This window comes from Acomys russatus, chromosome X (genome assembly GCF_903995435.1).
Source record: "Acomys russatus chromosome X, mAcoRus1.1, whole genome shotgun sequence".
NCBI lineage: Eukaryota > Metazoa > Chordata > Mammalia > Rodentia > Muridae > Acomys > Acomys russatus.
Genome location: NC_067169.1, coordinates 3516917 through 3529792, shown reverse-complemented (window position 1 = coordinate 3529792; position 12876 = coordinate 3516917). Strand labels below are relative to the sequence as shown.

At 41.1% G+C, this 12876-nt stretch overlaps 1 protein-coding gene across 3 annotated transcripts in view; it reads right to left on the bottom strand.

Moving 5' to 3' along the window:
- Positions 1-12876, bottom strand: part of Mbtps2 (membrane bound transcription factor peptidase, site 2) — a 57109-nt gene that overhangs the window by 15404 nt on the left and 28829 nt on the right. For 2 of the 3 annotated variants that reach the window (XM_051141028.1, XM_051141030.1), the window contains 2 exons: positions 6122-6240; positions 1995-2175 (listed from right to left, as the gene is read on the bottom strand). In XM_051141028.1, the coding sequence (XP_050996985.1) occupies positions 1995-2175; positions 6122-6240 (300 nt within the window). The remainder of the gene's footprint in view (positions 1-1994; positions 2176-6121; positions 6241-12876) is intronic. The other variant, XM_051141029.1, reaches the window with a different exon arrangement.

Sequence of the window (12876 nt, the reverse complement as noted above, 5' to 3'; positions counted from 1 at the left end):
CTAGGCCAAGGGGCATGTCCCATGAAAGCCTTCACTTACCAGGAAACTGGGACAGAGGGGAAGACATCCTATTGGGACTCTAGATGAGAGAAGCATGGGAGAATAGGGTCCTAGAAACCTACAAGTAGAACATTAGGATAGGCAGATTTGGGCCCAGGGGTCCCGCTCAAACTAAGGCACCAGACAAGGACAATACAGGCGGTAAACTTTAAACCCCTACCCAGATCTAGCCAATGGTCAGAACAGTCTCCACACTTGAGTGGAGAGTGGGATATGACTTTCTCACGTACTCTGGTGCCGCACATTTGACCATGTCCCCTTGATGGGGAGGCCCAGTGGCACTCAGAGGAAGGATAGCAGGCTACCAAGAAGAGACTTGATACCCTATGAGCATATACAGGGGGAGGAAATCCCCCTCAGGAACAGTCATAGGGGAGGGGAATAAGGGGAAAAAGGGAATGAGGGAAGAATGGGAGGACACAAGGGATGGGATAACCATTGAGATGTAACAAGAATACATTAATAATAAAAAATTAAAAAAAAAAAAAAAGAAAAGTACCTTTTGGGAGTAAGGGACTCTGGCAAATGTTTCAACCTTAAAGAATCAGATGGATCAATAAAAAGAATTAATATTAGTGAACAAGACTAAAAAATATTAGTATTAGTGAACAAGAGAATACCAGACACCTGACTTCTTCCAGTCATACGAAACAAAGTTCCATGCATTACCTGTGAAATATTTTGAAGGAGCAAGGGAAGGAGGGAAGAGGAGAGAAGAGAAAGAGAAAGGGGGGGGGGGCAGAAGCTGTAGCAGGAGAGCTGCAGATGAGGAGCTTGCCACTGAAGACAGACTGATGGACCAGAAGCTGCCCAAGAGTCATCAGACAGGCAAGTGATTGGCTTTTATGTGTTTTGTTTTTTGTTGTTGTTGTTTTTGCTTTTTCAAGACAGGGATCCTCTGTGTAGCCCTGGCTGTCCTGGACTCACTTTGTAGACCAGGCTGGCCTTGAATTCACATAGATCCATCTGCCTCTGCCTCCTGAGTGGTGGGATTAAAAAGGTGTACACTACCACAACCAGCTTTTATGTGGTATAATTAGAACAGTTCAGAATCTGCCCAACATAATGCATACAGCTTAAGAATAAATCATAGTCTCTCTGTGTCAATTATTGTGGAACTAACTGGGTAAAGAAAACTGCTGCTGAAGCTGGGTGTGGTGGCGCAAGCCTTTAATCCTAGCACTCGGGAGGTAGTGGCAGGTGGATATCTGTGAGTTCGAGGCCAGCCTGGTCTACAAAGCAAGTCCAGGGCTGCCAAGGCTACACAGAGAAACCCTATCTTGAAAAAACAAAACAAAAACAAAAAACCCCGCTGTTGAGTTTGATGCCCAGCAGCACAAATCCTTTAGCCAGTTATTTACCCAAATAATGACATAGGGAGACTATGATTTATTTTTATGATGTATTATGTCTTGAGCATAATACTGAGCAATTATTACTCCATCCTAAACCTCCAAACTAGTCTAGCTCCCCCACAGCCAAAATCCCCATCATAGTTTCATTTTTTATCCTCACCTGGCTCCAGTTCTCCTCTCCTGATGCTTCCTGCACCTCTGCTCATGGCTCAAGCCCCATTTCCTTTCTCTTTCTCCCCGCCTCGCTAGACCAGGATGTCCCACCCTTTTCTCTCTATTGTTCAGTATTGGCTGGTCAGCATTTTATTAGCAAGGTAGAGAACAAATGATAAGCATATTTACATAAATTTAAGACAGGAGACTTAGAATAAAGATAATAATGCCATGTCTGGATTGAAGCCAGATAGTGGGATAGAGAGACCAGTATTTGAATAAATAATACAAGGGTATACTATATACAGTGCACAATAACATTATGCCAACATTTCCCGCTTTAAGTCTTATAAAATGTTTTTTTTCTTTCAATAATAAACTTCATACAACTTGAAGTATTGTATTATGTCAAGAAAATGCACACACCTCTTACTGGGAAGCTTAATTGTTGTAATGTTGATGCACTTATACAGTAGCCAATTTGGGGTTCATATGCAATGGTGTCTAAACATTCATTCCAATCTTGCACGTTAGTAACAGGGCAATCCTGTAGATGAGTGACAAGGTCTCCCACAAAAAGGCCTCTGGGTCCAATGGCAGGTGAGTCCTTGGGAAGAAGGAAAATCAAATCAAACAATGTATAATAGCAAGCTATAATTGATCTAAACTAGCCATAGTAATAGACGCTGCACTAATTAAAAGTAGAACACTTGGTTTTTTTGTTTGTTTCTTTTCTTCTTCTTCTTCTTCTTTTTTTTTTTTTTTTTTGAGACAGGGTCTCTCTGTGTAGCCTTGGCTGTCCTAGACTCGCTTTGTAGACCAGGCTGGCCTCAAATTCACAGTGATCTGCCTGCCTCTGCCTCCCGAGTGTTAGGATTAAAGGCGTACACTACCATGCCCGGCAAAAGTAGAATACTTTAAAAATATTTTATTAGTTCTTTGAGAATTTCATATACTGTCTTTTGAACTTAGTTATTCCTTGCCCAACTCCCTCCAACTACTCTCTCCATTCTCCCATTCCTTTCCATTCAACTTGTTTTCTTCAAAGCAGAATATTCTGGATAACGCACAAAATCACTGACCTCTAAACACAAACCATTGCATTCCCCAGTTTGCCATGATAATGAAGCTTAAAAAAAATTTCTTTTGGTTTTTTGAGACAGGGTTTCTCTGTGTAGACTGGGATGGGCTTGAACTCAGTGATCTGGCTGCCTCTGCCTCCTGAGTGCCAGGATTAAAGGAGTGAGACACCACGCCTGGCTGATAATGAACTTTTTTTTCTAGACAGGGTCTTTCTGTGTTAGCCTTGGCCGTCCTGGACTCGCTCTGTAGACCAGGCTGGCCTTGAACTCATAGCGATTAGCCTGCCTCTGCCTCCCATGTGTGAGGATTAAAGGCAGATAATGAACTTTCAACAACTTAAAATACAAACAAACAAACAAAAATACCTATTCGTTGATTTTGGGGGGGTTTGAGACAGGGTTTCTCTGTGTAGCCTTGGCTGTCCTGGACTCACTTTGTAGACCAGGCTGGCCTCGAACTCACAGCAATCTGCCTGCCTCTGCCTTTCGAGTGCTGGGATTAAAGGCAGATAATGAACTTTTAACAACTTAAAATAACAACAACAACAACAACAACAAAAAAACCCTATTTGTTGATTTTTTTTTAGTTTGGTTTTGAGACAGGGTTTCTCTATGTAGCCTTGGCTATCCTGGACTGACTTTGTAGACCAGGCTAGCCTCGAACTCACAGTGATCCACCTGCCTCTGCCTCCCGACTGCTGGAATTATAGGAGTATGCCACCATGCCTGCCTGTATTTGCTGATTATTAACATTAAAATAACAAAGCAGTTGGATATACAACACAGGGTTAATATGTACTTGGTCCTGAGTTTGATCCCCAGGAGCACAAAAAGATGAAAATCCACAAACACTATGATGGGCTAGAGAGATGTCTCAGTGGTTAAGAGCACACTGGCTGCTCTTCCAGAGGATCCAGTTTCCATTACCAGCACCCATGCAGTGGCTCATGACAGTCATTAAATCAAGTTCCAGAGAATCCAATGCACTGTTCTGGCCTCCATGGTTGCTAGGCACCCAAGAGGTACACAGACACACATACTGGCAAAACACCCATCCATGAACATTAAATGAAGTTTAAAAGTAAAACAAGGGAAGTTTAAAAGTAAAGCAAGGGGTTGGAGAGATGGCTGTTCTTCTAGAGGTCCCGAGTTCAATTCCCAGCAACCACATGGTGGCTTACAACCATCTATAATGAGACCTGGTACCTTCTTCTGGCCTGCAGGCACACATGTGGGCACAATACTGTACAAATAATAATACATCTTTTAAAAAGTAAAACAAACAAACCCAAACTTTTAAACATAAAAACAAGAATTTTCTGCACTTGGGAGGCAGAGGCAGGTGGATAGCTGTGAGTTTGAGGCCAGCCTGGTCTACAGAGTGAGTCCAAGACAGCCAAGGCTACACAGAGAAACCCTAGCTTGAAAAACCAAAAAAAAAAAAAAAAAAAAAAAATCCTCTAGAACCACTCTCCAGTGGATGGCCCCAAAGCCAGAAGTATCTGGGTGGACAGCATAAATTGGAGCCCAAGAGTTAGCAAATTAAAGGGAAAAAAAGAGAACATGAACTTATGGGGATGCGAGGGAAGGGAGGTAGGAGTACATCTGGGAGGAGTTAAAGGGAGGAATAAATGTGATCAAAATACATTATATAAACGTCTCAAAGAACAATATATTTAGGCCAGGCGTGGTAGCGCAAGCCTTTAATGCCAGCACTCGGGAGGCAGAGGCAGGAGGATTACTGTGAGTTCAAGCCCAGCACGGTCTACAAAGTGAGTCTAGGACAGCCAAGGCTACACAGAGAAAACCTGTCTTGAAAAAACAGAAAAAAAGAATAATATATTTAAAGTAAAAAATAAAATTAACAGAACAAATGTGTGCCTAATGAATACAAACCAATGCTGTCATTCTAAAAATAAATCAGTAAGCTGGGTGTGGTGGCACACACCTGTGATCTCAGCACTAGGGAAGCAGAGGCTGGTGGACCTCTAATGAGTGTGAAGATAGCCATGGTTACATGGCCAGACCCTGTCTCAAAATAAATAAATTTAAAAAGAATGATCTGTGCAAGCCTTCATGAGAAAACCAAAACAACCCAAAATGCATAGAAACAGAAGCTGAGTAGGCAGCTGTGCAAGCATGAGGACCTGAGTTGGGATCTCCGGGAATCCCACCACACACACACACACACACACACACACACACACATAGTGGCTTATACCTGTAATCTTTTTTTTCTGGCATAATATAGTTTATTTGGGGAAGGAGTTAGGGCTGGAGAGCAGAGAGGTAAAGGCAGTTTATTGGACCTGTAGACAGGCAGACAGACAGATGAGACAGAGCCCTGAGGGCAGAGGACGACAGAGGGAGACCAAAAGAGACAGACAGAGACAAAGACTATATTCTAAACTTAGTACTGAGGAGGCAGAGGCAGTAAGATCCCTGGTGCTTGCTTGCCAATTAGCATAGAGAAATTGATGAGCTTCAGGTTCAATGAGACATCCTGTCTCAAAAATTAAGGAGGGTAGAGAGATGGCTTAGTGGTTTAGAGCACTGTTTGTTCTTCCAGGAAATCCAGGGTTTTATTCCCAGCACTCATATACTGGCTCTCAACCATCTGTAAGCCCAGTTCCAGGGGATCCAAAGCCCTTTTCTGGCTTCCATGGGCACCAGGTAGGACACACACACACACACACACACACACACACACACACACACACACATGAACATGAACTTTAAATACACACAAAATACTTGCTAATTAAAAATCAAGAGAGATAGCTTAGCAGTTAAGTTCCCAGCACCTATGTCAGATGACCACAGGCAGCTCTAATTCCATCTTCAGGGGATCCTGGACCCTTTGACTTTGGGGGCACTGTAGCACTTCCAGAGGACCCAAATTTAGTTTTCAGCATCCATATCAGGCAACTCACAATCACCTCTAACTCCAGCTTCAGGGGATCAAACACCCTCTTCTACAGGGCCTTTGCTGGTACCCACATTATGTGTGGTATATATAAACATTAAATATATTTTTTATAAATTTAAGAGAAATGTTTAAATCTTTAGTGGACAAAACCAAAAGATAGCTCTTTATATAAATATAACACCAAATATACAAAGGCAATTTTCCCTTTGAAAACTGATAGCATAATAGTAGATATCAAAATACAGAATTGGCAATAAATTAAAATTTCTACAAAATATTTCAGCTGAGTAGCCTAGATTTAATTATTCTTACTTCTGAATAGTGCTGAAAATCAGAAATGTAAAAATAAAACAGTACATTTAAACAATGAATTTTATCAGTAAACCACATATGCAAAAACCTCTTTGGGTCAGAACAAAAACCAAAAAACCCGATTTTCATCACATTAAAAAAAAAACAACACTATATTTGTATTTGAAAGGATTTTAAGTGTTACAGTAGAAAATCTGGTAAAAGAACACCCTAGTTGATTCCTTCTTTACCTCTGCAACTTCGGTGATAAGTACCCCAACTCCAGTGTAGTAAAATGGCAAGAGGATTACTGGGAGGAGAACAAGAGCTAAAATACCAAGAAGAGCAAGGACAAAATTATGCCATATACCTGAAAGGAGAGAGAACAAAAGTTAGTAAGTTCAACAGTAACAAGAATAATGCAGTTTGCTGGACTTCATAACACATGGGCATCCTGAGAAGACCAGGATTTGTGAGGCAGAGAGATCGACTTATTGCTGTAGCAGACACGTGCTTACTAAGAGTCTGCTTTTGTTTCAGATACTAAAATCTAAAATGTACATAATACTATAATTACGAAGGCTATGTGATTATGGTTTAATATAAACAAAATCAACACCTAAATATATATACATATATATTTTAACTTTAAACATTCTCATGTTCTTTGATAGAAACCTCAAGTAAATACAAATGGAAGTAAGTGTGAAATTAGAAAGCAAAATTCTTTCTTTCTTCTTTTTTTTAGTTTTTTTGAGACAGGGTTTCTCTGGGTATCTGGGCTGTCCTGGACTCGCTTTGTAGACCAGGCCAGCCTCGATCTACCTCTGCCTCCCAAGTGCGGATTACAGGCATGTGCTACAACGCCCGGCTAGAAAGCAAAATTCTTTTTTTTTTTTTCCGAGACACGGTTTCTCCGTTTAGCCTTGGCTGTCCTGGACTCGCTGTGTAGACCAGGCTGGCCCCGAACTCAAAGCAATCCGCCTGCGTCGCCACCCGCCCGGCGAAAACAAAATTCTTAAGGCTGGGTTAAACACTTGCTGTGCAAGCATATAAACTCTGAGGCCCCTAGAATCTGCATAAAGCCATGCACGCACTGGGGGTGCGTACAACCTCAGCACTGGAGGTGAAGGCAGGCATTTCCTGGGGCTCACTGACTAGCTGTTCTAAAACCGCGAGCTTTAGGTTCAGTGAAAGACACTGACTCAGCAAAGGGAAAAAAAAAAAAAAAAGGAAAACAAAGATGTTGACCTCTCTGGCCGCCACAAGTGCATGATAGGGTGAGTGCACCTGTTTAGACACTGCGTACACCACAAACACACAGACACCTAAAAATTTTTGAATTTCCGTGTAGCATCCCGTAAAAGTGACTCTGAAAAAGACACTGCTTTAATTTTTTTGTTTGCTCGTTTTTTGAGACAGGGTTTCTCTATGTTATCTTGGCATCCTGGACTTGCCTTGTAGACCAGGCTGGCCTCGAACTCAGAGATCCACCTGCCTCTGCCTCCCGCTGGGACAAAAGGCATTCGCCACCATGCCCAGCTGATACTGCCTTAATTTTAATAATTAAATCATATGGAGAGTAACATTATCAGGATAATTGGTGCCTTATATCATAAAACACACAAAGAACAACCCATGAAGAAAGTGGGCTTTTTCATGTATGCGTATATGCCCATACATGTACGTGTGTATGAGTGTGGCGGTCTCAGGTTAATATCAGTTATTTTCTTCAAACATTCTGCACCGTTCCCCCTTTTATTTTTTAAGATAGGGCCTCTTGCTGGAGCTCAAGGCTTTTTCTGTGGGTGGTGAAGATCTAAATGTACGTTTTCATGTTTGTGGAACGAATACTTCACAAACTAAGCCAACTTCCCAACTCCAGGTTTACAAGTTACAAGGTCAGATGCAGCAATCTTTTAAAACCTAGTTATACTAATTATATTTAATAACGAGTGCCATAGACATTTCCATACACATTCATAACATATTTTGAACAATTTTAGCAAACACTAAGATGACTCTGTGAGCTTTCTGCATGAACTGAGGACCTGAATTCAATACCTAGGTGCCATGGGGCGATCCTGAAAACTGACTTGTGTAAATTGGCATCTGCCTCACAGCTCCCATGTACATGTGCCTGCACACACACACACACACACACACACACACACACACACACACACACACACAAAAAGAAAATGTAATTATTTTGGAAACTGTTATCAATTTAAACATTTAAATTATATTTTAGTGTGCTCCACCATACAAATGGAAGTAAAAGGAGGTGTTAGAGGTTTTTGTCTTTCCCCAAGTGGGGCCTGGTGACTGAACTTAGATTATGAGGATGCTAGCAAACATCTTTAGTCACCAAGTTGAATGTATGTCTCAGTATCGAATTATTTACCAAATACAGTTTGCTTCTTTTTCACATTTTCCCACTCTTGCTGTCTCACCGATTCCATGTCTTAGATCTGGTACGTACGAATTATAAACCTAACATTAAAAATCTCTCAATTAGCCGGGCATGGTGGCACACGCCTTTTATCGCAACACTTGGGAGTCAGAGGCAGGTGGATCTCTGAGTTCGAAGCCAGCCTGGTCTACAGAGCGAGTCCAGGACAGCTGGCTGTTACACAGAGAAACCCTGTCTCGAAAAACAAAACAAAACAAAAAAAAGAAAACCTTTTGATTAGTTGGATGGTGGTGGCACACACCTTTAATCCCAGCAAACAGGAGGCAAAGGCAGGCAGATCCGAGTTTGAGGCTCGGTCTACAGAGGGAGTTCCAGGACAACCAGGGATACGCATATAAACTGTCTTGATTAATGAAAAAATTTTTTATTTTATGTGTGCAAGTGAATCTGTGGAAGCCAGGGATTATAGGATACAGTGAAACTGGAGCCACGGGGGATTGCAAAGCGTGCTATGTGGTGCTGGGAACTGAATTCAGGTCATCTAGAATAACACGTGCTCTTAAGCGCTCAGGCATTTCTCCGGCCCGTAAACAATTTATTTATAAAGTTCCCTAATAATGATTGCTTAACCTGCATTTAAGAGGGTTGTGATAAACAGCTTGCTTTTATTGTTTGTGTATCTAAGTAAGGAGGCATGTCCAAGAGCGGCGCTAAGCAGGCCCGAGGAAGGTGGGTGGCAGTTGTGGAAAAGAGCTCAAGTATCGCTCCACCAGCCAGGCAGCGTCCGCTCCTGCCAAGGTGTACCCTGAAGCCACAATCGGCCACAAAGGATGGGGGTGGGGGAGTAGGAGAGTGCTGGTTCATCAGACAATTAAAAACAAACAAACAAACAAACGGGAAGAGGGGGGCAGAAGACTAACAGGCTGAAGTGGTTGACCAAGAAACTAAGATCTACCTGCAGAAAACCAAGAGATCGAAATCGAGAGTCCAGCCTCTGAAATATGAAAACGAAGCCAAGCCCAACGAACCATGCATTATTTCTGCCTCTTTGTACACTCCAGAGGAATTTTGTTGTTGTTGTTGTTTTTCGAGACAGGGTTTCTCTGTATAGCTTTGGCTATCTTAGAACTCGCTTTGTGGATCAGGCTGGCCCTCGAACGCACACAGTTCTGCCTGCCTCTGCCTCCTTCGCTGCTGGCATTATAGGCGAGCGCCACTGTTTCTTTAAAAAAAAATGGCTTTGGTCCTTGCCTGCCAGAAAATGTGTGTTCTCCAAACCATCTCTAGTCATGGCTCTCTGGCTGGTCAATTTTCCTAACGATTCTGATAATGTGCTGTGGAAAGTGGGAAACCTAAGAATGCGGTATATGCGCTGTAAAATTCTGAATCAGTGGAAGTGAAGATTAGGGCACTGTTCCGGAAGGTTTTAAGGAAAAATTGCCAGTTTGAAGCTGGTATGTCATGGGACTAACTGCTTAAAAATAAACGTGATGCATGGTTCTAGATTTTTGGTATACATGTAAAGAACTGTGTACATGCTGAAATGCCTGATGATCCTCAATCAATAAAATATCATGAAATGGGGGGAGGAGGCACAAAGAATGCCACGTACAAGGGAATGAAAAGAATTTAGATGCTTTCTTCCCCCCCAAATACTATCCCATGCTATCATAAGTTTAGTTTTTGGCAACAAACAAACAAACAAACAAAACCAAAACAACAAAAAAAACAAAACCAAAACAAACAAACAAACAAAAATACCCCAGGATTTTCCCGTGTAACCCAAGCTGCTGTCAAATTGAGAACCATTCTGCTTCTGATTTTCAAGTTGCTGGTACAACAATTTAATCCACCACACCTGGCTACTACCAGCATGATTTTGAATTATTTATTATGAATTACCCCTAACATCTTATAAGGGATATATTCTTTTTCCGAGAGACAGTTTCTGTGTAGCCTTGGCTGTCCTGGACTCACTTTGTAGACCAGGCTGGCCTCAAACTCACAGAGATCCTCCTGCCTCTGCCTCCTGAGTGCTGGGATTACAGGTGTGTGTCCTGTGCCTGGCTTTCTAAGGCTCTTTTTTATCTGAGAACTATTTTGCTTATTGCCTATTTGTACTTGGTATTTTTTTTAAAATTAGGGCGTATTTTAAAAACCAACTTGCATACACACAGGAATTTGGCCTATTGTAACACAAAATTTTTCTCCTCTAAGATTTGTTTCGCTTGGGCTCCCTATTGTGTGCACTTAATTTTTGGTACGTTTATGCCAGAAATGGTGGCATACACCGAAAATTCCAGCATTCAGGAGATAGGACATCATGAGTGAGGCCAACCTGGCCTACTAAAGAAACAAACTCTGGCTCGATAAATAAATAATAGCAACAACAAAACTCCTAACAGAAACCCTGATATGGTTAACTGGCTCTGCTGTAGTAAATCCTTCCCACTTTTCAGTAATATACTCATGCTTTCTTACAGTACTTTCAAAGCTTCATTAAAAAAAAAAGACAACAAGAAAAACACAGAGCCAATGACATTGCTAAATTGGTTATGGTTCTTGCTTCCAAACCTGATGGCCTGAGTTCCATCCCCAGGTCCCACATGGCAGAAGAGAACAGATTTCCTCTAAGTTGTCTTCTGATCTTTGCATGAATACTATGGCTAAATAAACAAAATATATAATCAATCTAAACATGGTGAGTCATGCCTATAACCTTAGCACTTGGGAAGCTGAGGCAGAATTACTGCAGGTTACAAGCCAGCCTGTACTACATTGTGAATTCCAAGGCAGCTTGGGCTACAGAGTAAGACCTTATCTAAAACACAAGCAGAACAATTACAACCGAAGAAAACCCCTCTTTATTTCATGCACCAGAATTTTCTCTGGACAAATTAAATCATAATACTGCCTCTCCCCTGCCCTGTTGCTAATAAGAGAAACAGGCATGGACAAGTGAACAAAAGTGGGGTCACACAATAGCACTGGTTTCTTGACCTTATGGATGACCTTTCCAGTTGTCTTCCACACTTGCAGTTGGTAATGTTACCCTCTAAATTCTGAATTTACCAATGATGGCTAGGTGAGAGTGGACATGTGTGAAGCAGGAACATTTCATTCATCTAAACAATCTCTTGTTTATTGATTTGTTTTTGAGGGCATTTCTGAAATATGTTTTACTACTTTTGCTTTCTCAAGAACACAGATTTTGTTTGCTTGTTTGTTTGTTTTTGTGAGAGGGTTTCTCTGTGTAACAGAGCCCTGGCTGTCCTGGACTCCCACTGTAGACCAGACTGGCCTCAAACTCAGAGATCTACCTGCCTCTGCCTCCCAACAGAGCACAGATTTAAAAAAAATATTTTTTCTATTTTTTAAAAATATTTTCTTTATTATGTATACAGTGCTGTGTACAACTGCACACCAGAGGAGGGAACCAGATCTTATTATAGATGGTTGTAAGCCACCATGGGTTTGCTGGGAATTGAACTCAGGACCTCTAGAAGGGCAGCTAATGCTCTTAACCTCTGAGCCACCTCTCCAGCTCCAGAGCACAGATTTTTAATAGTGGCACAACAGACAGTTGTCACAGGTGACTGTCCTGTGCATTCGTAGATGCTTTGTTAGTATTCCTGGTTGTTACTGAGCTGATGTCAGCAGCATTTTTCCCTTTCCTTATTTTCTTTCTTTTCTTTTTCTTTTTGGTTTTTTGAGACAGGGTTTCCCTGTGTAGCCTTGGCTGTCCTGGACTCCCTTTGTAGGCTCTGGCTGGCCTCAAACTCACAGCTATCCATGTGCCTTTGCCCTTTCCTGATTTTCTAGCTACCATATTCACACAAGTAAGCTATTTAAATTTTTTTCAGTTATTTTATTTTTTTCTATAACACGAAAAATACACATCAAACATGCATTTAATTTGAAGATAAAATATTATCCAATCAAGCACTACTTTTAATTGATCAGACAAAGAAATTATACTCAACAGTAACAGCACTTTAGGTAGTATGCAGGGAGGGGATAAAGTGATTACAAGATGTTAAAATTGGTTAATATGATTACATCACGTAATGTTTTATATTGTAAAATGCAGCTAAAAGAAACATGCAAAATGTGTTTGCATCAAGGAATGCTGCCAAAATTAAGACAACAAACAAATCTATAAAATTTCTTTATCAGGATAATATGCATGTATAAAATTACCCATGCAGCCGGGTGGTGGTAGTGCACACCTTTAATCCCAGCACTTGGGAAATAGAGGCAGGCGGATCTCTGTGAGTTTGAAGCCAGCCTGGTCTACAAAGTGAGTCCAGGACAGCCGAGGCTATACAGAGAAATCCTGTCTTGAAAACCAAAAAGAAAAAAGAAAGAAAAAAAAAAAAAACCCAAAAAACAAAAACCCCCCAAAACCAAAACAAGACAAAAAACAAAAAAACCCATGCTTTTAAAGACTCCTTTTTACAAATACCAATGTCACAGAAATCATATATACAATTACTAAACATATTCCTAAAAGCATAAACATGAGCATTTGGAATATACAATTTAAAAACATAAGTAGTAAGTAAACTTCGTATTTATGAGAATGCAAAA